The following is a 26211-nucleotide window of genomic DNA, read 5'->3' as shown; positions in this document are numbered from 1 at the left end:
TATAAATTACGTAACATTTTCACACCTCCCCTACATTCGTTATAAAACAATATTGTTGAATAATATCAATTTTTATTTATTTTCTTATTTACTTTTTTTCACGATAGATTTTATTCTAAAAAAGAAATCAGTTTACTTATTATATTTAATTTTATTGTAACATGAAAAAAATATGATTAAAAACAACTATTTCTTGTCACACATTCGAGAGAATTTATTAAACTACATTAATTTAATGATAAGAATAGTCATAAAATAATATGTACTAATAAGATGCTTTTCTTCAACGAACGCGATTATTATTACCACGTTTTTATTAGCTCGTATTCTTGTTTGTCCAGTAGAAATTTTTTCTTGTTTGTCCAAGATTTGTATTGGACGATTGAAGATTTTTAACTAACTTCCCGATTAGCTAGACATTTGAAACTTTTAGAATATATCAGAACACGATGACAATGCATTTTTTAATACTTTTATCCATCTTTAAGCAGAATTGAATTCATTTTCAGTTAATTCTGTTTTGTATGGAAAGTTATTTCGGAAAAAAATCGTAAAAAGTAAAACACCATTATTGGTTGCTAAGGGGGTCCTAGCAACTAAATTATTAATATATACATGCGTTACTATGGAAATCAATATGAATGTCAAAATGACATTTCAGTATTATTTCTATCAATTACAAATTTTTTGATTGTTTAAGCTAGTCAAGTCAAGTTTATATGATTCAACAGAAAATTTAAAAATTTCAGTATTCTATATTTATTCAGTATTTCTATCAAGTACAAAAAAAAGTATTTATTAATACATAGAATTGTCAAGTTTTCAACGTTGTCAACAGAAAATTTAAAAACGTGGTAAGTATATAAAAAGTTCTTTTTATTTTGTAATTATTTTTATTTAGTCCCAAACGATCTAGCAGTCCTAGGATATGCAAAATCTTCCAAGCATTTTTTTTACATCGATTGGATCATTTTTAAATACTTACTTAAATCATTTTTGATCTAATTCTGTGATCTCAATGATGGTGTGTAAAGTACAGCGGCGACTTTCTTTCACGTCGATTACGCAATCAATTCGTCAAAGGCCTTAAAAGCGAGTCTCGAAATTGTTAAAACAAATCATACAATTATTAAATTAAGTATACGAAAATCTTTAAAAGATTCGTAGTTCTCACAAATTAAGTAAGTATCTATAAAATATTAATCAAAGCATCAAACATCCTTGCAATTAACATCATGTTATAGTGTTATACAATATTACCATCCAAAAAGTTACGTATGTGAACACAAAAACCCAAACCACTAATATTCCTAAAGAATTTGAATGTACATGCGCCTGTCATTTTACCTACGTGGTCGCAGCCATGATCTATTCTGGTTTGGAAACGTTTCCTCGTGTCAAGCCTATCAGGCACCATTGGCGAGGGGTGCAATACTAGCCAATGCGCTCCCCAAAAGACGTAGACATTTTCAATGATGTGCTGTGAATTTTATTTTCGAAATTTTATTTTTCTGTATAAAATTGTATGGACTTATTTTTTTTAATATTATTTTCTTCTCTCTTGTGCAGTGTGTCCTTGTGTGTCCCTAGATAAAATGCCGCCCCTAGGTAGCGCCAAAATGCCGCTCATTTTTTATACTTACAGTATTTTTTATCAACCTTTCATGATTCCAATATCTAAGAAATGTGTTGTATGGATACATTACTAACAAAATATAATATACCACTAAATCTAATTTAAATGCCATTTCTACTTCAATATACAGTATTGCGAGTGGTTTCAGATACATTTAAAAATTCACCTGACAACTTTCAAAACTCGCGAGTGACCGGCAAAAATATTTGGATAAATTAATTAGGTAAGTATGTACCTACCTATAATTGTAATTCGCAAATCTCCACGTGTCATTGCTGGTCATCAGGGACGTGACATCCAAGGACAACGAAAGTAAACTAGACAAAGATATTTCCGGTATTGCTAAGTTTGGGTAACTATTTCTATATATACCTAAAGATTCTCTTCGATTTGCCGCCCTTCGAGTAACTGCCGCCCCCAAGCGACGCTTAATCTGCCTACCCCCACGGGACGTCACTGCTCTTGTGAGGGTAATATTTGTTATATCTAATGTAAATCTCATGTTGTGAACGTCTTGAATTTAGATTTTTATGTCCGCAATGTTTTGTTTTCTTAAATAAACATTTATTATAACGTTATAACATTATAACGTGTCATCTTCAATACTAATTATATAGGTAAGATTGTTATTTTTACGATTACATTATTAGTTAGAGTGAGGGGGCTCAAAATTAACCGTTGTATCTGGCCTCCAAGTCCCTATACCTACCACTGATAACGTAGACATTATGTACTTATAATAAAATTTAAAAAATATGTATTTTAGTATAATTTTATTTATTAAACGTGTTAAATACGTAAGTATTGATTAGCATTAAATCATTAAACTCGACTAAATTACATCGTTCGTATTTTTTAATATAGTTATTTTTTTATAGCAAGTCACTTGCCGAAACAATGTTCTATCTCTCAATGAGAGCATCTATCTATAGACAACAAAATAATAATAATTGGTGCTTTGTATCTATCATATTATTTTTTTACGTCCGTGGAGGGAAAGTGACTATGATATTTGTTTCGCTAGATTTCAAAATCAGCCAAGTTCGTAATAGATGAATAGGAGAAAAACAGCTTTTTGTTTTCTCAAATAATACAAAGTCACAGGAGTGAAAGTTTATATTATTTCGAGTATAGAATATTTAAAATTAATAAATTCCACAGTTTGATAATGCAGAAATGTTAGAAAGCAGTAGTTCTTCAGCAATTCACAAAAAAGTCAAAAATACCTAAAGGTGGACTTGGCTAATTTTGAAATGTAGCGACACATTTGTGTTTGTGAAGTGACAAGCTACTTTGTTGGTACGAGTATTATACCTAGATATTTACATTATCCACATTAGCACTATATGGATTTCAATTCAATATTTACATTTTTAATAAATGATACCTAGTGCATGTAAAGAAACCACGTAAATATTAATTTAAAGTACCTACCTACATACTTACTAAATAATTATATTATACTATTACAAACAATATTTATAAAAACGAATAAAAATATATTACATACAAAATTATTAATATGTAGATTTAAAACAAATTCCCGTTTGTGTCCTGTTTCCCTGCTAAATGTGACTTTTGACTGTTTTCCATTAGCGAAAGTGCAGTGATTTCCAACGTTTTTCGCTTTTCGGAACCCTTGACATATTTTATAAAATTTCGCCACTTCCCTACCTGGATAATACGTAAGGAAATGGGATAAATTGAGAATATAATATACGTGTAAAGCAGTAGGACTTGACATAATACCTGGTCAAATCCAGATGATACAAAACAAACATGACCATCTCCAACATTAAATCGTAAATTTCTTGTTAGTTAAGACGATACATCAGTGAAACGGCAAATAATTTTCAACTATAGGCGCGACGAAATTTTGGACTCGCTGGCATTCAGAGAGAGAACGTCGAGCTGGGAACGCGTCAATTTGTTTCGTGATGGCGACGGGGGTATTAATTCTTAAATCGTGTAAAGATGACTAAAAACGTTACCCATTTACTTGAAAAAGAAAACATGTCAATTAATATATTAATATTTTTACTAATAGAACAATAAACAGAACATTAAATGGACTCATGTTGGATTTATATGACAAATTATATTTCGTTCGGCATGCGTCATTTGCACCCGCGACCCGCAATCCGCGCATCGCCTAGCCACGATTTTTTTAGACCATACCTCAACTGAAGTATAGCCTTAAGGATTTGCGATTATTGAGCATTGTTTAGATCGTATTTTTAAAGTAGATATAATTATAAATTAAGAAATTATTAACTCACGGGTACAAATTAACCACAAAAACAAAAAAGTTGATTTAGGTACCTACTCAGTTTCACTTATGATGGAGATGGCCACGTTTGTTTTTTGGTGTCATATATATAGAAAAATTGCTATTCATGCGTAGACGTTTTATTTATCCATGGATATTATATAAAACGGATAAATACAAAGGAATTTTTAAAAAATCTAATAAACTTATCTACAAACCTACTCCCAAGAGATGTTTGGTGTTCCTTCATCAATTTTGTGTACTAGCACGTAGGTGCCTGACAGTAAGGTCAGTATTATTATAATAGGTAACAGCAGCTACCTATAATAGGTAATAATTAACTACCTATTAAATAACCATCCTAAGAAAACTCTCTTGTTATGCTTGCTAAAAATAATATTTTTAAAATGTCACAACAGATCAAGATAAAGTTTGCATATTTTGGATTCGATTTTAATTTCATGTTCATTCGTTTGACTTAGCTCTCAGAATTATTTTAATTTCAACATGTTTGCCTACATACCTACAGATATTTTTATATTGGAGAATCAAATTATTATTGTTTTGTTAAGTAAAATAAATGTACGTCGATCAATGAAGCCAGTGACGTCCCTTGGGGGTAAGCAGGTCATGTGTTGTTTAGGGGCGACAAATGAAGGAATGAATACGAATATTATAACTTTTGGCGATTTTTACTGAAGTAGACGAGCAGTCACTTTATTAGAAAGTGCCGATATTTTAGTTTACAAAATAATGATAAAAAAACCTGGCAACTCATCCCATTTTATAGGTATTGTAATAACCATTGGCAGTTTATCGCACAGGCAAATTTTTCACAAGAGGTTTCCAACCTGTCAGAGCCACAGACATCCACGTACTTATAATCACCGTTGTTTGAGAGTATGTTTCGTGGAAATGCTTTAATCCTCAGCAAATGATGTGTATATAAATTTGTTAAAGAATGTCTGTTATTATATGATAGCCAAACAAAAATAATAAAACAGTAAAGTAGATATGTAGGCAGAGTTCGAAACGGAAAGCTCCAAAATTATCGCTCCATCTTGTGGAAAAAATAATTTGACCATCTGAGCTAGATTGGCCGCATAACAAAAAAATCTAATGCACTTTTTTTGTAAAATACATGTAAAATTAGAGAACTAGGAAGTTAATATTTTCGTAAATTTTTCCATTTCAAGCGCTGTATGTAGGTACAATTTTGTGTTTCAAATTATCTAGATATGTTCAAAAATAAAATTAAATTAAAATATGAAATAAAATTAAAAAAAACAAACACCAAGGATATTGGCGCCGCATGCTATCACAATAAAACGTTAATCTTTATTTTCATCATAAGATTCTTTCTCCTCATAATTTGGTCATTCCAGAAGGAATTTCCCTTTCACTAGTCGCTTATTATTCTTAAAATGAATCACGATCTGGGAATGCTGCACTGATGTCCATTATTAGCTGTACCTCAATATGAAACTCACCTTCTTTTGATATCGATTTCACCAAATACGAAGACCTGACCTACATATTTTTTTTTTAATTGCACAACGATTAACACTGTAAGGTACCAGAAAAGATATTTCCAATAGTTTAAAACATTACCTGGTAAAATTTTCCAGTTACTCAATTATTACACAGGTCCTTGGATAAATCTTTACAACCACATGGTGATCTACACCCTTCAGTTTGAGAAACTCTGGCTTAATGCGTGCCATGACATTTGTGTTATTAGCCGCCTTCCAAATATTTTTTAAAGTTAATATTTATTAGTTCTGGTTATACAAAATTGACAATTTTTTTTTGTATGTTCAACGAAACTCTACGTCTTAGCCGGGTCAGGGCTGCGTCCTGAGCGACTCCCATTCGATGTTTTAATAGGAACCGGATCATTAAGGCTAAGGCGACATAGGCTGCCTTGCTTGGTGGCTATGTGCTAGGTGACATATCCTAGCGAACGGACGCACACTATACTATCGCAATGGCCACACTGCACGCTTCGCGCCTCACTATGTGATTATTAGTCACCTAGTGAGTCTCCCGGCGAACAAATGTGTTGGTTATTAGTATTGTCACCTAGTGATTTTGCAAGATGGCGGATGTTTCTTCAGTATGACAAACGTCAAACACCGTATATTTTGAGGTTATGAATAATGACGCATGGGATGAATTGACATTATGCACCCAACAAGTGCAGATTTGAGACTTTCAAAATTTTAAACTTAAATTCTCTGTGAGAAGTAGCTTTCTGGTTAGTTTTGAGAGTGACATCGTTGTTGACTTGAGCGCTCCCAAATGTCAAATGAATCTGTACCTAAGCCCATAGCGTGCAATGTGGCAGTAGTGTTTTTAGTAGACAAGCATAGTACCTAGCTCAGCACTAGCGAAGCATCTACCTATGTGGCCGAAGCTTAAAGGAAAAGGGGATTTCAATAGCTCTGAAGGTTATACTAAATAAAAAAAATTATATATACTTAGTTTGTTTTGATATTTTATTAATTTACTTAGTTTAAATTCGGCGTCTGTATTAATCACTACATTTCTCATAATGTATCAGTTATCAAAAAAAAATAATATATATAAATAATATTATAGCTACTATTTTCATTTGCTGATGATGAAACGCAATTTACTTTTATAATAACAGCCAAATTCCAACAACAAAATTATGCAAGATCAAAGAATAACATCATTTATATGCATAAACACTATGAATTCATATTAAAATGAAATGTACAAAAACCATTTGTAATGAGTTAGTTGTTCACATTGTAAGTTAAATATTTAACTTCGTACATGCGTTAGGAAAACAAGATTGCGTGTTGAGAAAACACTTATTTCTATCGGAAAGTAATAGATAAACTGGGTCAGTTATCGACAATAAAGTTATACATGAGAATCTTTGTCCGAACAAAACTTTGTGAAACCATTTGCTGCAATAGCACCAATTACTCGTGGACAAAGTATGCATGCTTGTAATACTTAAAACAGGTAAACACAAATTTTTCAAGAGAAAAAAAGTTTTGTATTTAAAATTTAAAAAAAACTTGGTAATTTTAAATTAACATCACAAAAGAAACATTACCTAAATTACCGTAACAGTGGCGATTGGTAATTGAAGTAGGATGCATTTGCTGGCTTTCGTAACAGGAAAACTTAAGCAGTTACCACAACTGGATATGGCTTATGAAATAACATAAATTTACAAATGACATAAAATGGGACAAATAAATAATAATTTCATAGAATTAAAAATAGATAAATAAACTCAATTTGAAACTTGCATCATAAATATAATAAAATATTTACAACTCGATCACTTTTGTCATTTTGTCTCCGACTAAAATGTATATTTAATTTTATTTTAAATATATATAATATATATTATTTATATTTGAAGATGAATGAAAGATAAATACACAAGACGAGATACATATAACTAATGCAAGGAGTGTTTTGAGGGCCTCGATTCACGGTACACAATGAAAACTTTAATCAATAAGGCTTTGAAATGTGCATACGAATTATAAAGTGTTCCGACAAAGCCACCAAATATGTTACCAGCCTCTATTTAGTTAGTAATCTCGTAAATTGTACACCGCAATTGTTAATATCGAAATGATGAGGTGCTATGGAAATTGATCTACAGTCCGGCGAGCATACACCGGGGGTCCTCCACGGCGTCTTTGATCTTCCTGAGGAAGAGGACAGCCTCGCGACCGTCAATCAACCTGTGGTCATAAGTCAACGCCACGTACATCATGGGCCGGATCACCACCTGTGAAAAAAAAACAAACCACATCAATTCAGGGCTCATCATAATCACATTCGAAATTCAAAACTCAAAATTTACTGTTCAAAGTTTTTAAAAAAATCATTATTTGTTTTTGTGGACCCTACTTCAGCTGAGGCATGGTCTAAAAAGATCATGTCTACGCGACGCGCAGATTGTGCAAACAAAGCGTGCCGAACAAAACATAATTTGTCAACATGCGTCCATTTAATGTTATGTTTATTGTAATATTAGTAATAATAATAATATGTTCATTGACATGTTTTCTTTTTCGAGTACATGCGTAACGTTTTTTAGCCATCTTTACATGATATAAGAATATATTCCTCCGACACCATCACAAAGCAAATTGACGTGCTAACATCTCGACTGCAACGAGTGCAAAATTTCGTCCCACCTATTATTTGCCGTTTCACTGATGTGCGCTCTTAACCCTTTCTAAGTGTTACGAATCCCGACTTAGTACAACAGTGCGCATTGTGATTTCAAGCATCAATAAATCGTAATAAATGTCAGTCAAACATACACAAATAGAGTAGTAAAAAATCGGAGTCAAGTTCAAAAATGATTATGACAGAACCTAATATTTTATGTGACTCTAAAAATAAACATTCGTCGCCTAAATCTGATAAGAAATCACGAACAAGACTTCTTCATTGAAAAAATGCCAGCTTACTCGAGCGGCGCCATGACACTTACGAAATGGTGCTGGACTAATGCGTCGATGACAGATAAACAAGTGTGAACAGTTCAGTATTCTTATAGTCTACCGGCTACCATTTCGACAAATATGTCATACACATAATGAATAATAATATGGTTTATGACTTTTATGAGCATTTTTGTTCAGTGTGTTGAAAAAATATCAGTCATAAATAACTCATTTTTATAGCATCCAGGACATCTCAAACTGTGTAACTTTTGTTTGAACTCGCATACACATTGCAGCACTGCAGGCCGAATATAAATAAATCATCCTTGAGAACTACTGGCTATTTGAGAGTGATGTACTTACCACCAGTGCCTGGTTTGTACCTACCATTGACCCCGAACTGAATGGAATCGAATGACACATAGTTTATATAACAAAATGGTTTATTTTTCGAATACCTATTACAATTCGTAAAATATTAAATTTCAAACACTTTTTGCACTTCTAAATGCTTTATAGTCACCACAATTTTATTTTCAAGTTCATTTGTTTTTTTTTTATTATATTACTTCAATAACCTGGTACTAGAATAGGTAATCTCTTATTTTATTATAATGACGTGATGGTAAGTAACTCGAGTTATTTTCGACTATAAATATAAGAAGAATTCTACATAAAAAAAATAGTAGTCATGAATCAAACCCTTTTGAATAGTATTACGAAAAAAATAATTCTCAAGTGTCTGTCTCACACCAGCAGACGATGATTTGCCGCGCAGTGTATAAAAATTCAGTAGCGCGGGACCTGGTGTTTGCGTAATACGACAATTTCCGCATTTATGCGGGAACGGGCGTCTGAGTGTTCGTGTCTTTTCTTTATAAATGGCTGATAACTAGGGTAAATAAATAATTTTTGTCTGTTTCACCTAATACTATAACCAGAAAATAGTATTTAAAAATGTTAATCAATGATAAACAGAGACATATTAAATCGCGGACTTCTAGGTATATTTAAATGACACCTGGTTCAAATTATTTTCCGAAACTATAAACTCGCGGATAATATACTGGCAGATAGGCGAATGAATGCAATCTCCAAAAGCATTCCTTTTGTAAAAATATTTTGTAAATTCACTTTGATCAATGTAACTTTCGAATATTCTATTTAACAGTTTACGCACCAAATAGTTTTTAAATCACTAAAAAACAATATAACTTATTATATCGCAAACTCGTATCGTTACAAACACGTCAGTCAAATGTCTTCGGCGCACATGCACTAAGAAGCGATAAGACACTATATACGCGGCAAATTTGAATTGGCCCGATGACTGATATATTTTTATTCAAGACACGCTCCCGAAAAATATTTATTTAAATTAGATAGAACAAAAGTTTAGGCTATCCATTGACAGATGTCAAGAGAAGGATGATTTTTGAATAAATTAAATCAATATTCGAATTATTCGCGCCTGGCGGAAAGCAGTACTAGGCAAACGAAAATCGAAATGACTTTAGTCAGCTGACGCGCGGATGACTCGCGCGTATAGGCTGACTAAAGTCAGTTGCCGCGTTAGAAAGGTTAATTACATTTCAAAAAAAATATTGTAAATTTTATGGATCATAAATATAATAATCTACCTATTATTTATCTTAATATTAAAAATTGTGTTTTTAGTAACTGTCTTTTTATCATGATAATATGTGATGGGTCGAATTATAAATAAAAATAACCTGCCATGTTCATTCTTCAAACAGAACAGATTACAGTACACACTGAAAAAAAATGTTACGTGTACAAACCTGTCCATTGATTGCGACAGGTCGTTCAAATGTGCCGTGCATTCCCAAGATGGCTGATTGAGGGGGATTGATAATGGGTGTGCCCATCAAGGAACCAAAGACTCCACCGTTACTGATGGTGAAGGTACCGCCATCCATATCCTCAATTGCCAACTGACCTAAGAATCAAAATCATACATTTTGTTTAAGAACTCATTTACGTAAGTTCAAAAAAATATACACTGATAAAATATTGAAATTACAGTCGAACTTGGTTATTAGGAGGAAGATGGGACTGACTGAATTTGTTCATTATAAGCATTACTCGTTATTTAACATTTGTAGTGCCACTGTCTATTTAAACATAGAAAATAAAAAATCTGAAAACCATCGTAAAAATCCCCGAAACAAGCATGGCATTCATAAACTACAAGAGGTTGTTTATTGTATTGTATTGCATTGTATTGGTTGGTTAAAGCCACCGGCGCTGGTAAATACCAATTGACTTCACAAAGCTTGGATTTTTTATATGCAATTTCATCCATATGCGTAGACACTTTTTCAATGTTGTCGGCGAAAATACCAATTAGATACTTAGACACTTAGCTAGTGTCACAAACGTAATCCAATCCCGGCGGCATCGGTCTAGTTAACTGCCCGGTCGAATTTTATTGCTTAGGGTCGGAAATGTTATTTTTAAACGATCGACACATTAACAGTTTTGCTCGGTATATCCGAGAAGTAGCTTGTTATAAAAGTGAATAAATGTATGGAGAAAATCATAAATTAAAATGTAAACGAATGTTTCCTCATTACATCCGAGATCTCGCTATTTCTGTGATCGTAATAACCAATTCTGACTGTATATCCATTGTTTGAAATTTCATGAATGGCGTCTATCCATAACAAAGAGTTTGAACTATAACTTTACTAAAGGGGGTCATTTGAAATTCATTCATGCCTTTTTCTGATGATAATACGAATCTAATAATCATAGTTAAAACCAGATACATGAGGTTCTACTGCAGATGAAAGAACTGATGAAAATTTATATCAAATCCTACCATTCTTTGCCTTCTCGCCAAGAGCGGCAATGCCCAATTCAATATCGGCATAGTTCATTTCTTGGACGTTGCGTAAAACTGGTACCACGAGGCCTTTAGGGGTGGCCACGGCAACAGAAATATCGACGAAATCTCTGAAAAAAGAAATATTTAGAGCATATTATTACAATGTTTTGAATGTCAGAATCTGGATGATTTAAAAAAAATAGCATTCAAATGAGTAATCCAATAGGACACAAGAGGTAGATCAAAAATTCGCTGACTCGATGGAGCTACTGATGACAGTTGTATGCTTGATGTACCGATTTGTAATGCGGCCTCTATGGATACAGACAGGTGGAGAGAGTTGTTGAAAGAAACCAGGACCCACCTCGGGGTGTCGTACTCATGATGATGATGAATATTCACACTGCAATGCAATGTGGCACTATAGTATATATTGGAATTGGGTTGCAATAATAATAGGTACTAAATTTGAAAAACACCTGACGCCATCTATGAATCAAATTAGTAATGCAGTGTGATTTAAATAAAAAAGATGGTGGCGTGTAAAGAGCCTCCACACTGGTGCCCCCTGGAAACGGTGAACACTACTACCACCGGACAATCTTTACCATACGGGAACTTCCCCGACACGACGAAGAAGCATGTTATAATAATACCCAATTTGAAGAACACCTCCTGATGCCATATATGAATCAAATTAGTAATGCAGTGTGATTTAAATAAAAAAGATGGTAACCATTATTGATGCAACTTCAGATAGCATAGTTATTACAAGCAAGATTATAACTTCAGTCAGTAGCTTAATTGTTAAAACCAGGCAAAAGACGTTTGTTAAATAAAATTCCATTCCTCTTGGAAATTTTTTACTAGAATTTTTCTAATATTACATAATAAGTTGAGGCTTTCCAAAGTTATGGGAAAAATCAAATTAGCTGATGGCATCCTATACATACCTATACATAATATCTGTTCCATCGATAACGGCATTGACAACAGGTTGGTCCTGGAGTGCGTAGGCGGCGGCCTTCACGAACGGAGACATGAATCCGAGTTTCAGCCCATATTTCTTCTGGAATGCAGGCAGATTCGCTTTTCGGAAGGCCATTATTTGACTAAAAAGAAATAACAGATTAATCAATCATCCAACAGATTCCGACAATAACAGTGTAAGATATGTTACAAATAAATCTGTAATGCGAAATGACTTCGGAGATGTAGACCGTGAATTTACTTTTTCGAAGGTATTGACAAAAAAAACTTTGTTGTGTAAACTAGGCTTTGAACACTGCAGACGTGTATATAAAAAGAAATGCGTCTGCACCTTAATATTCATTTCAATGATTACTACACATTGATATAATTGAATGTGTTAAAATAAATTAAATTTTGAATAATGTATTTCAGATGTAGGTACCTAAATTGCGGGAAATAATAACATAAAACCGGGTATGTACTAAAATGAAGCAAGACTGCAGAAACTACTCGCAAAAAGTGGGCAAATGTGAATTTAATTATTAAGCCAAGTAAGTTTTATCTCTTTAACAGCTTTGGCAATAATAGATAATTTAAGAAATTCTATCTTCAACAGACAAAAAAAAAATAAACTCATAGAAATAGACGTGTTGACTGGCATTTTGATAATGTGCCAAATGTTCGATCGAAGAAAAATAACATAACATTCTTTATATGAACAAATGATGCTAATACCTCATATCAATTTCATTGAACGTGGTCAGCATGGCGTTGGTGTTCTGAGCCTCCTTAAGCCTCTGAGCAATGCGCAACCGCATGCGGTTCATCTTCACCCGCTGCTCGGTTCTCGTTCCAGTTATTTCTTTGCTGTAGTCTGCAGGGGGCACCTAGAAACATCAGAGAGATAATATTTCCCCGTCAACATTTCAACAATGAAGAGTTTCTTTAAAATTATTTTTCTAGTGTTGGTTTCTAGATAAAAATAAATTATTCGTGAATTTAAAATTGGATTGTTTAGGATGCCATCTTCAATGTCCCAAAAGCGCATCAGCAAGCATTATAGCGCTTGTACACGTGCATGGATTTACTGGCGGCAATAGTGCTTATTTTAAACTATTGTGACAATAACTGTTCACACGTAAAAGTGCTGACTGTCTCTCTAATCTCATTCTTCAAGAGTAAGCGAGACGCAATGTTGTCATTTTATAGTGCTATTTAGTAAAATCGGTCAACCTGAAAATTCGTTTGTAGTTGGTTTTTTTGCCGGCAGGTTCGCCACTATAATTCTACTGCGCAGGTACAGATCGAAGTAATCCTACTGTCGCATGAAAATTAAGAATCTTCCAAACTTTTTTGATTCATGCATGCAATCTTACCAACTGCAGGATAATACATGTTTACCCATACATTTTCTTACTGTCAACAGTAAATCCATGCAAGTGTCAATGGTGACCGTGTACCGTGACAAAGTTACTACAATTTTCTTTAACAGGGTAGTTGGTGAAAAATATATGACAAAACCAACATTTTTTTTCATATTGGTCTCCGTAAAAAATCTTTTTGTACAGTCAATATGTAGTTAAATGAATAACACAATTATTATTATTGTTATGTTTGATAAATATTTTTATTTATAATAACTTTTTAACATTATGCATTGATAATGTCATAAAATTAAACCGGCCTTGGTATTTTATAAATACAGTAAGTCCTCGACTCGATATACACACAATGATCACAAATATTATTTATTTTTTTTATCATTCTAAAATGTAGCACAAGAGACATAAGTATTTTGATACTTCAAAATATCTTTAGTTAATACAGGTGAATTATTTTTTTGTCTCTGTCAATTTAATTTCAATATATTATTACATTCAGTAAAACTTTCTAATAGAGATTGTAATTGACTCGTAATTTTAAACAAGTTACAACATCCATATTTGTCAACATATAATCGCAAGATCTATTCTTTACCATCCATTAAATGTTCAAGTAGTTTAAAAAAAAAAAAAAACAAATAATGACAACATATACATTCCATGTCTGCCTTGAAATTAGTATTTCTAACCGAACAGAATGCAAAACCCCTTTAAGACGTGTAATAACTTTGTGCACCATCGTATTGATACACTGCAATAATTGTAGCTGTAAAAAATATATCATGCACAAAATTAATGATGGTATACCTTAACTGATGCGGAGTCAATAGCCTGTGCATGTCTGATGGCTGCAACTGGAATTGAAGATACGGGAGCAGAAGCAGGCTACAATGGAAAGAAAAATAATCCTTATAAATACATAATACATAATTTAAACGTTAGAAGAAATTTTTATCTGGCTAACGATTTTAGTTTTTTAAGTTGCGAGGTATAAGTTGAATTCTTTCATCCATTCTGTCCAGTGTTTAATGGTACTGTTGAAAGACATCTCAATTATACTAGGTATATTCTTCAACCTAGATTCGATAGAGATTAGATCCTGAATGGGTTTTATTAATTCATTAAATGTCGGGAGATATTAACATAGCGGTACATGTAGGGCCGCGAATTTCTAATGAAAAAATAAAACTTTATAAACATATATTTATTGGAAACACTAAAAATATTAAGTGTTTCTCCAAGATTCCAAGAGATGGCAGTGTCTGTAGAATATATTAAATTATTTATAACAATCGACCAAACCTAGTATAATGAATGTAAAGTACAGCATATCGTCTCTGTTCTGGCAGAACACACTAACTGGAGAATACTAGTTTTGAGTAGTTTGACTTTGAAGTTGTTAAAAAGTTTGAAATAATGGTCTATCATGTGAGTTTATTAAGTAATCGTAAAAAGGATGACTTTAAAATAAAGACTGTTTATTTATTAAGAAGGTTTCCAGACGGTAAAGTTTGAAATAAGGAACATTTTGGTACTAACTCAATATGTCATTTTTTCGAATTAGTGTCTTCTGCCAGAACAGTGACGATATATTGTCCGACAAGAAGAAATCGGTGATAACAGGAAGTCGCCGTAGTCGCATGTAGAAGACTTCTAATGATGTGCCTGTCATGGCGACAACGTGTGCATATTTAAATAACGTATCGGCTCTTCTTTTAGATGTGACTCCTTTTGTTCTTCGCAATACACCAAAAGTTTACTAATAATACTTCTAACATCACTCCTGATCAATTTATACAATATTTTTACTATAAAAGCTTCAAATTACGTAAATTGACAGATCCGTACACCACAGGACCGTAAATTGAATTGATAAATTTGGGGGCGTTCCTCGTTTGAAAACGGAAGTGTGGTTAGTTACGCTAGAGGGGATTGTTAGTTCACAGTTTTAAGACGTACAGTATACACATTCATTTTCTATGGCCAGCATTGTGTGCACGGAACTGTGCTTGTGGTTGCTAAATGTGCTTGTGGCATACATCCGGTTAAACTTCTCCATATTATTTGAAAGAATTTGTGCAATGTATCTAATATCTGCAATAAAGGAATAATAGTATGCTGCAATGAAAATTTTCTAATCGCCTGAAGTAACTAGACATCGAATCATACTAATCTATCATGGTGACCATTGAATTATTGAATTATGAATAAATGAATGAATGAGGTTGTTAAAATTTTTCAATGTCCTGGAAATTGAGATTAATTATTGTGGTGGTCCAGAATAGGACACTTTAAATCGTGAGATCATATTTTCTACAACCAAATTTTTACAAATCATCACATTATTAAATAAGAAAGAATATATTAGTTATCAAATAATACCCCTTGAAAGGTCAATCACCTTCTCATGATTTCGAATTGACCACTTCTTCAAGATTAACATGAACAAAGAAATGATAATATCATGAACAACAAACAACAACAATTATCTTCAATAGTGCAATGACAAAGTTATAAGTTTCGAGTAGAACAACCGTCAATCACGTTTAATACGGGTCATCGACAGACTAATTAATAAGGCAGTGATAATTACTTCAAATGTCAAATGAATGTTATAATGAGCAATTTGATTTGAATGACAAAAATATGTTTTAATTTAAAAATTATTATTTTACACACACCATGAATCCCGACTAGAAACTGGCTTCTTGTTCACTGTGTCACAGGTTTGAATCCTGCGATTGAATGAAATTCACATGACGTTTGATCAATCAATAATGTATTCTTGTATCAGGTGTATGAAACCAATCGCTTGAGTGTACGACTCGAGATGGACATGGCGATCTAATCAATTATAGTCCATGTTATGTATTTATCAATGGGTGAAGACTCTTATTTAAATTCTACTTTAATAATAGGCTAGCAGAGGCATCGATACGTGATACATATCAGTGGCAAAGAGCGGAGGTAGGCTGTGACGATCTGACATAAATAGTGCACACTAAACTTTGTCAGTCAAATTGCAGCTGGTATTAGTTAGTTTTTAAAAATCAATTAAACACTACCAAAACCCAAACATAATAGATAAAAGATATTTTTTTAAATCATACAATCATAATTTTAGATATCTTATAGATAAAATAATATATCATGGTTTGGTTAGACAGGATTTGGCTGAATTTTAAAAATTAACTGACACCATCTGCTTGTATTCTTAGTTCAATGAAAACAAATAAGTTTGACTATGTCAAATCCCACAGCCTACCTCCACCCTTTGCTTCTGATACCTATAATGTAATAACTGTCGCAATGCGCAGATGCGCTGTGTGATATAAGTAATCATTATTCAGGCTATAATAATCCGTATGTAAATGTAAACATGAAATTTCATCCGAAGAAGTTCGATACCCGACAAGTTCAAACATAGACACCGATAAAAAAATTCTTTAAGAATATTTTTTCAATTTACTATTTAATTATCTGACCATCTATAAGGAAGGAATCACCGTGGAGTTTTTAAACTGAGACTTTTCTTTTATCTTTCACTTAAGAATTTTGCGTTGGAATGTGATGGACGTATAGTAACTACTCACCCTGGCAGCTGGCGGAGGGGGTGCTGCAGCAGGGGCGGCAGCCTGTTGGGGAGGGGGTGGTGGAGCGGCTGCAGCTGCTGGCGACGGAGAAGGTGCAGCGTCTTCTTTGGGAGCAGCCTTAGCACCGGCGGGACCTGTTTTATATAATTCGATTAATATTAAATATTAACTGAATATTAAATAATACACATTTTTAAATCATATCAATATACAGTATAACCACTATTTTACGTTTTTTAAGGGACTGAAAAAAAAACCTAATTGGAGGGAAATGTAAAAGGGGGGTATTGAAAAAAAGAACATTTAAATTTTATGTTTCTAAAAAATAACGTTTTATTAAAAAACAACATTCAATTAAAATTTTTATTGAAAATTTTTTTATTTTTTATTAAAAAAATCATGTATATTAGTTTGTTGCATTTTTGTTATGTAATTCTCTTTCAAGACTATATAAACATGTAAAGTAGGTTTTTAAACCCTCGATAAGCCTCATTGCTTCTTCTTTTGTTGGAATATCAACCTCTTCTTCATCAGACAGTTCTTCAGCAGACAAGTCTGCTGGTGTTAAATGACTGTCAACAATGTCATCAACAACGCCGAACTCGGGCCAATCACAGCGTCGCTCGCCGACCAATCACCGTGCGCCGTTCTTAAGACACGGAGTTTTCCCTCCAAACACCTTACGCCGTTCGAATGTCACGACCCAATCATTGTCAAGCGCGCGTAACTCGCATATTTTGAATATTTCCAACGTAAATCACAGGAAAGAAAAACGTAAATGCGGGTATTAAATGTACTGAAGAAACTGAAAAAATTACACGCAATTGCCGAGAAAACATGAATTCCGGGCACGTAAAAACGAGGTTATACTGTAGATATGTACATATATAATGAAGAGATTATACAGGTGTCTCCTTTACTCTTTGAAGATTACTTGGACCAGTTAAAGAAAACCAATACTAACGAACTGATATCTCCCGAAGAATTTAAACTCAATATAGTTAATATCTTAGAGCGCGAAAACTCATGTGAGTCAATCACATTGTCAGGTGCGATAGATCTAGCCATAAGATTTATAAAGCACAGTCCCTGAAGGAATTGGGCGGACAATGTAAAGAAGGACATAGAGAGGCTGAGTGTGATTGACTAGAGGGAGAGCTAGGGATAGTGTTCCTGTAGGGTGACTAAGCCTTGGAACCGAGTACACACATTGATTTTAAAAAAGATATGTGAATTTGATCAAGCTGCAGGATTCAAACCCACAATCAGCATTGAGAGTCAAACATGCTATTCTTTGCTCCATGATAGGAGAGACCAGCATTTATAGCTTTATTTATTTTTATTTTATCTATTTAACTATTCTTATGACAGCAGTTTGATGAATGCAAAATTTTGCTGAATGCAGAATGATATTGCAAAAATGGAAACTGATGAAAACAGTAAACACCAAATCACACCAGTCAAGCTTGATACAACTGTCACGTTGTTGAATAATTGTCACTTTTGTTTATTTTTTTTCTGTAAGTCTGTAAGTAATGAAATTATAACACGAGAAGTGACACCTTTAAATAATATGAAATTAATGGTCTGTAATATTAACTAATATTTGTATGGAGATAACTAGTAACACACTTTGGAGAGAGTGATGATTAATTTTAACGAAGAGGGTAGTGGGGGTTGTATAAAAAATTTCTGAGAATAAAATCCGAGAGAATTATAATACTGAAATCAATCATTTTTAGCGAATGGGAGAGAAGTTCAAATGTGACATAATTTAGACAGGGAGATAAAAGATTTCCTTGATACACGATAATTGGTAAAAAAATACTGAAAATCATGACGTGATGTCATTTATGGATGACCCTTTACTATAAATGTAATTATATAATAAGTTATAATAAACTGATCACTGCCTATATCAGTATATATTATGTTGTTGTTTACTATAAACATTTATCTAATTTGTGGTAAAAATATGTTTTATGACCAGCGGTAACTAAGATTGAATATGCACCTAATTTCAAACGGAACAGTTTCTGTCCCGCCTTGACGGTGTCTCCGCTCTGTACGTAGAACTCCTCGATGGTCCCGGAAACGGGGGCCATGACGGGCATCGCTGTCTTGTCTGTCTCGATCTCGCACACCACTTCATCTTCAGCTACACTCTCGCCTGGCTTGCGGTCGATTCTAAGCGAAATAAATATTATCGTTAATCAAGATTACTTGGTATAGTTTGTCCGCTAAGTGAAGGCACTACATACACGCTAACATTTGGTATAACATTCACTATTTTATAACTTTTTTATTAGCTCGTATTCTTATTTGTCCGGTGGTTGTTTATCTGGTACAAATCTTGCAATCGATTTTTAACTAACTTCCCGACTAGCTAGACATTTGAAACTTTTGGAATATATCAGAACACGATGCCAATGCATTCTTTTAATACTTTTAGCCATCTTTAAGTAGAATTGAATTTATTTTCAGTTGATTCTGTTTTGTATGAAAAGTTATTTCGGAAGAAATCCGTAATCCAATCCACTATTATTGGTTGCTAAGTGGGTGGTCCTAGCAACTAAATTATTCATATATACGAACGTTACTATGGAAATCAAAATTACATTTCAGTATTCTGTATTTGTTTGTTTTGTATTTACTTCATATCAAGTACAAGTTTGAGCATATTGAGCATAATAATTCAACAGAAAATTTAAAAACGTTGTATATAAAAAGTTCTTTTTATCTTGTAATTATTTTATACTGACGTCAGCTTTGTTCCAAAGTCAAACAGTGGATAATTATGTTGGGATACCTTTACAATTTTATTCCCTATTGCAATTAATAATTAGTAAATAACTAATTATAATACAGGCGATTCTTAACATACGTATGTTCTACTTTTGTACAATTCGCTATTTTATACAATTCTTAAAATTTTGATTTTTGTCGGTAATGCAAAAACTGTACGCTTCCCGTAATACGAGGGTGGGTCAATAATTCCTTAGAAAAAAGCATTAAAACAGTTTTTATTTTTGTATTTTTTTTTTATTTCTCAACATAATCTCCTTGGAGCTCAATACACTTGGTTAGACGTTTCTCAATTTTTTTTAAACCGTCAGAAAAATAAGTTTTCGGAAGGTCCTCAAAATAAGCATTTGTCCGATCGATGACTTCTTCATTTGAAAAAAAACGTTGTCCACTTAGCCATTTTTTTAAGTTTGGGAAAAGGAAAAAGTCACTGGGGGCTAAATCTGGCGAATACGGTGGGTGGTCGACCAATTCGAACTTCAATTCTTCAATTTTAGCCATTGATCGTAAACATGTGTGAACACGGGCATTGTCCTGATGAAAGAGGATTTTTTTCCTGTTTAAATGAGGCCGTTTTTCTTCAATTTTGTTTTTTAGCTGGTCCAATAAAGATGCATAATAATCCCCTGTTATTGTTTTTCCTTTTTCCAAATAGTCAACGAAAATAATTTCACGTGCATCCCAAAATACAGTAGCCATAACCTTACCAGCTGATTTTACGGTTTTCGCCTTCTTTGGACATGGTTTGCCTTCGCAATCCACTGCTTTGACTGTTCTTTCGTCTCGGGAGTATAGTGGTGTATCCATGTTTCATCTACAGTCACAAAGCGACGAAAAAATTCATCCGGATTGCGTTGCATGAGCGACAACAGGGCTTTAGAGGCCACCACCCTATTGCGTTTATTGTCGACTGTGAGCAAACGCGGCACCCATCTTGCAGAAATATTTTTCATGCCCAATTTGTCATGTAAAATAGAAATGACGCTACCTTTTGAGATCCCTGTAACCTCAATTATCTCACTCAACTTTAATCTTCGGTCACTTAACACCATATCGTGGATTTTATTGATCATTTCTGGTGTAGTCACCTCTACAGGACGTCCTGAGCGTGGTTCATCCTTTGTTGATGTACGACCACGTTTAAATTCATTTAACCAGTTATAAATAGTTGCAAGTGAAGGAGCAGATATGCCGTGAACTAAATCCAACTCATTTTTTATTTCCTTTGCTGTTAACCCTTTTATATTAAAATGTTTAATAACAGCTCTAAACTCAATTTTCTCCATTTTCCATTTTTCCATTTTCCACAAGCAAATTTTTTTTTTAAATGTACGAGAAACACACAACAACCCGACCAATCTGATTGAAACTTCGCAGCATACTGAATCGGTAGTGCCGCTGCATGAAAACAAACCGCTTACAGTACTAGTCGCGCCACCTGTCGGCTTTTCTAAGGACTTATTGACCCACCCTCGTACCATAATTTAGGTAATCTTTTCATCAAATCAATTGTACAACTTCAGATTTTTTTATCGTCAGACTGCTAGTCTATGAACCGCCTTTTGAGTAACACTGTATTGTTAACTTCCTACATATTGTAAATTTGAACAGCGGTGTTCTGATACAAAAATTATCTTTTTTTATCAGACAGACATGTTTTAACATAGATTTAGGGATTAATTATGTCTTAATCTACTTTATTACCATTCACGATGATAAATGTTATCACAATCAGTTGCTGCGTAGCAAGATCAAATCAATAAAAAAAAATCAGCATACTTATCAGTACCTACATTATTATTGTATCATAAACATTTCAATTTAACCATTACTATTCGATCATAGACAAATCAAATAAAGTTTCTATTTACTATGAACCTTCTTTGATGTCTGTGGTTCTGTTTATTAAATTAAATGAGTGTGCAAGACCTCGAAATCCAATAAATATGTGACCTTGATTATGCTTAGCAAGTCAAATATTATATGCTACCAATTTAGAAGAAAATCAATTGGTAATTTTAGTATATTATTATGACATAATATATATTTTTTGACAACCATCTGTAATGGGTCCAATAAAATAAGCCGACTGTGTTTAGTTATCTTTTGTACTTTTATATCTAGATTTATTAATTACGGCTAATCCACTACAAATAGAAGTAAGTATTGACTGATTGCATAAATGAAGTAAATGTCAGTATGTGCCGACTTGCGTAAAAAACTCGAAATCGGCAGAAATATTTTGAATTACTTACTTGACGTCACCCTCTGAAACGGAATCTGGGAAAGTAGGAGCTAAAACATCGCGAGACTCCAAGAGTGTCGCCGAAACGTGGACATTTCTTCTAGACAACTCACAAGTTGTAAACCTAAAAATATAATAAAAATACAATTAATACACGAATCAGACGTTCTACGATTTCACAGGATTTCTGAGAAGTGAAGTTACATACTTTCCATACGTCAAAGCTGACAAATCAGCCCCGGGCACCAAGATCGAAGACGATCTTTTAGGAGTAACAGCTACATAGAAACTACGCCCACTTCCTTCGAATTTCCTGAAGACGTTCGAAGGAGACCAGATCTTCTGCAACTAGAATGTAAATTACATCGAATAATATTACGAAAAATTCTAGGACGATTACAACAAAACCATATGCACTTATCATTACATAATGATAAACGATTTATTTGTTGACTTACCCCTGATGATGACCTTATAAGTCGGGCATTGCCGAGAAGAAATGAAGTCGCCATTTGAAATTACTTTTGATTTCTTAATAATATTTTAAAATACGAATGGAAACTTCAATTACTCCGGCACCTCAACACCTTCATTTCCAAAAATAAAACCAGAGACTAACCACAGACACGTGACATATATTATTAAATATTTTTTTTGACACTAAACCTCCAAGGACAACAATATTATTAGGTCAACGTTTCATTAAAAAAATGTATTTTTTATAACAAAAAATTCACATAGATCACGTTGAACTGTAAACAATTATTAATCTCGCATATTTTTGTTTAATACTGATATAAAACAATTTGACAATAATTGCGTAAAAGTTTTCTTTTCATCTTAAATAAATTAAGAATTAATTAAATGAATTAATTAAAGTAGAATCGGTCAGATTTTAACATATTAATAGGCAGAGTATAATGTACAAAAATGTCTTGAATTTTAAATGTAAACGTGTTTCAGTAAGAATATTTTTAAATAATCAAATATACAGTTGGCTGGTAAAAACAACACGCTACTCACTGAGAAATATTTAAAAAGAATAAATTTAATTTAATGTCATTCAACTTAAAGAGAAAAGAAGTTTTTTTTGTAATTGTTTTTAAATATTCAACAATTGACATTGCTTATTCGCCAATTATTTGCTAAATAGTATCTTGTTCTTAATTAATATTTAGAATAACCTTATGAACTTCTTCGCTCTCTTTTAATTCAAGAAATGTAAACTTCTCAATTTGGTTTTGGCGCCAATTTATATATGGTGTCTTTTGACTGCACAATTTGTAAATAATTGTTATTTACAGACAGGGAACTCAGAAATTCTGTTCTGTGTTTACAGATTGACATTATTTAATAATGTACGACCGTGGCCAACATTTGCACTGCCCAATAGTAAACATGAACTTTCCAGGACAACATTTTCAACCACAAATAATTGATACAGAACTGGAGAATAGAATGAGGACTAACCGTGGCAAATCAAGAAGAATTATGGTAAGATATCATTTTTATAGTATCATTCTACCGCTCTGATTAAAACTCACGCATACATTTTCTATATGACCGTTTCCTCACTGTTGAGTGTCACGATCCTCATTTTTCATTAAACTTATTTCACTATTATCGTTGCCGTAGATGTCAAGAGAGTCAAGCCATAAATTTGGCGAAAATGAGTTAAAGCTATACCTCAGTTTAGGCATGATCTAAAAAAATCGTGGCTAGGCGATGCGCGGATTGCGGGTCGCGGGTGCAAATGACGCATGCCGAATGAAATATAATTTGTCATATAAATCCAACATGCATCCATTTAATGTTCTGTTGTTCTATTAGTAACAATAATAATATATTCATTGACATATTTTCTTTTTCATGTAAATGGGTAACGTTTTTAGTCATCTTTACACGATTTAAGAATTAATACCCCCGTCGCCATCACGAAACAAATTGACGTGTTCCCAGCTCGACGTTCTCTCTCCGAATGCCAGCGAGTCCAAAATTTCGTCGCGCCTATAGTGGAAAATTATTTGTATTCATATTTTTTTTGGCTTGTTCAGCACTGTCGTTCTACCGCGCATACGTCATACAAGTTCCAACTATCGTGTGAAAATTCAGAAGCTTCTGAAATTTTTTGATCCATGCATGCAATCTTGCAACTTGCGCAATAATACGTGTTTACACATACATTTTCTTGTAATGGCTGCAATAACTGTCAGCAGTAAATCCATGCACGTGTAAACCGGGTGTAAGGCTTAGCGAATGCTGAGACACAGAACAGTACAGCGCAGGGCAGTGCAGATTTTGTAATGCATGAATAAGTACAGACTTGCGTATGCTACGACGCAGACATGTGTCTGTCTTATGCTGCGTCTTCATTAACCCCTGCTCAACCAAGCCATAATATATAAAAATATTATTCTCTGTATTATGTATGATTTAATGTCACAATTATAGATATTTTATAGATAGACGAGTATTTTTTGACTATTATCTACTATGGCTTGGTTTTCGCAAGGTATAATTGAATTTTAAAAACTAATCAACACCATCTGTAAATAATTGTAGTCTTAGTTCAGTGAAAACAAATACGTATAATTGACAAAGTTTAGTATGCACTATTTATATCAGATCTTAACAGCCTACCTCCACCCTTCGCCACTGCCGTCACCTATGTCTGCTTCGCCTACCCTACCGTATCAATTATATACTGCGCTGTTCTGCGTCTCAGCACGGAGCACAGCCGATTTTAATCGAGAGATTGTTCAGTATGCCAATTAGCGTGTTTCGTGTAGGAATCACTATCGATTACCCTCAATCGGTCAGCTGGTAACGTGTCACAGAGCTTATACAAACTTCGAGAAACTGTAATAAAATGTTATTTTGTGTTGTGCTAATAAGCAAAAAAACGCTAGGATTAGACACAACCATATTTATTCTGTATTTAATTGGATATATTCCCTTTGAATGATCTGACATTTGTTGCGGACTGAATGATAACATTTACAGACCTACAAACTTATCTCAAGAATGGGATGGGGGAGCCACTGTCGAAAACTACCCAATCAAGACTCGTAACAGGACAAAATCTTCAAATGAAATTTTCAAAATGGCGTCCTATGGTAGTTTGCAGTTCCATTTTTGGCCATTCTACAGATAAGTTTGTAGGTCTGTAATTGGCTGATATTATGAACTGTGCATATCCATTTTTGATTAATCTAGGATCAGGGTATAAAACCGGGGCGGCGGCATATTATTACCTGTCCCAATTCATGATGTCACTATGCCTGTGCCAATATTTATTCAGTCATAAAAACAAAACTGTAAGATATTTTAAAATAACTTCAATGCTGCTATATATCCAATATATTTGGCTTTAATAATAGTGAAGTGTAGTTTAGATACAAATCAGCATGGCGAAGCTACGGTAACTTTTCTGAAAAATGGAAAACGTACGAAACTACCCCACACGTGGGGTACCTTCGTACATAGTGTGGGGCACATTCGTACATAATGGGGAACCTTCGTACAGTCAAAGAAAACGCTATTTATTCAATGTAATATAATCATGTATTACGATCAAAGCTAACACAGAATCAGCCTTCATGTAATAATAATTAACAGTTATTGTTTTCAAAGTGCTTATAACTACTTAGTCATAAAAACATAATACTTTTATTTATTGTTTTGTTAATAAAGGAACGAATAAATCAACATTATAAAATTTACCATTAGAGTAATAGGTCTTAATTTTATGTATTTAATAGTTGTACTATCCAACATTATACATAGATAGGTCTTTTTCGAAGCTAAATATTATCCAGGCTGTTCTTGCTGTAAAAGCAGATTTTGATAGCGGGAAATCACATACCACATCTGATATGTAAACTGTTCCTTCATGTTTGGTAGTGGGAAAGACAAATTTCCAGGTATGAGGCTTCTTCCTGAAAAATGAAACTTTATATTCAACGGGACTATATTTTTTAAGCACCTGCCCAAGATAATATAAAACG

General features: G+C 33.4%; 1 protein-coding gene across 1 annotated transcript; it reads right to left on the bottom strand.

The window, feature by feature from the left end:
- Positions 1-7307: 7307 nt before the first annotated feature.
- LOC147071595 (dihydrolipoyllysine-residue succinyltransferase component of 2-oxoglutarate dehydrogenase complex, mitochondrial) lies at positions 7308-22826 on the bottom strand. The gene is made up of 11 exons (XM_085947874.1): positions 22663-22826; positions 22413-22552; positions 22215-22328; positions 19169-19341; positions 17155-17288; positions 14369-14446; positions 12915-13066; positions 12161-12319; positions 11202-11335; positions 10159-10316; positions 7308-7689 (listed from the first exon to the last, which is right to left on the bottom strand). Exons 1-11 carry the CDS (start codon positions 22714-22716, stop codon positions 7555-7557), a joined length of 1431 nt encoding a protein of 476 aa, XP_085804000.1. The 5' UTR covers positions 22717-22826; the 3' UTR covers positions 7308-7554.
- Positions 22827-26211: the final 3385 nt, after the last annotated feature.

This window comes from Rhyacophila brunnea, unplaced genomic scaffold (assembly GCF_057557595.1).
Source record: "Rhyacophila brunnea isolate RB1 unplaced genomic scaffold, BYU_Rbru_1.0 scaffold_20, whole genome shotgun sequence".
Lineage (NCBI taxonomy): Eukaryota > Metazoa > Arthropoda > Insecta > Trichoptera > Rhyacophilidae > Rhyacophila > Rhyacophila brunnea.
Note: the sequence above shows the minus strand (reverse complement) of the source record. Positions and strands in the feature narration are given on the sequence as shown.

Coding starts and splice junctions, on each gene's coding strand:
- LOC147071595 (XM_085947874.1), bottom strand. CDS start 22,716: ATGGCGACTTCATTTCTTCTCGGCAATGCCCGACTTATAAGGTCATCA. Junction 22,329..22,412: donor TCAGCTTTGACGTATGGAAA/GTATGTAACTTC, acceptor TTATATTTTTAG/GTTTACAACTTGTGAGTTGT. Junction 10,317..11,201: donor TGGCGAGAAGGCAAAGAATG/GTAGGATTTGAT, acceptor TTTGATTCTTAG/GTCAGTTGGCAATTGAGGAT.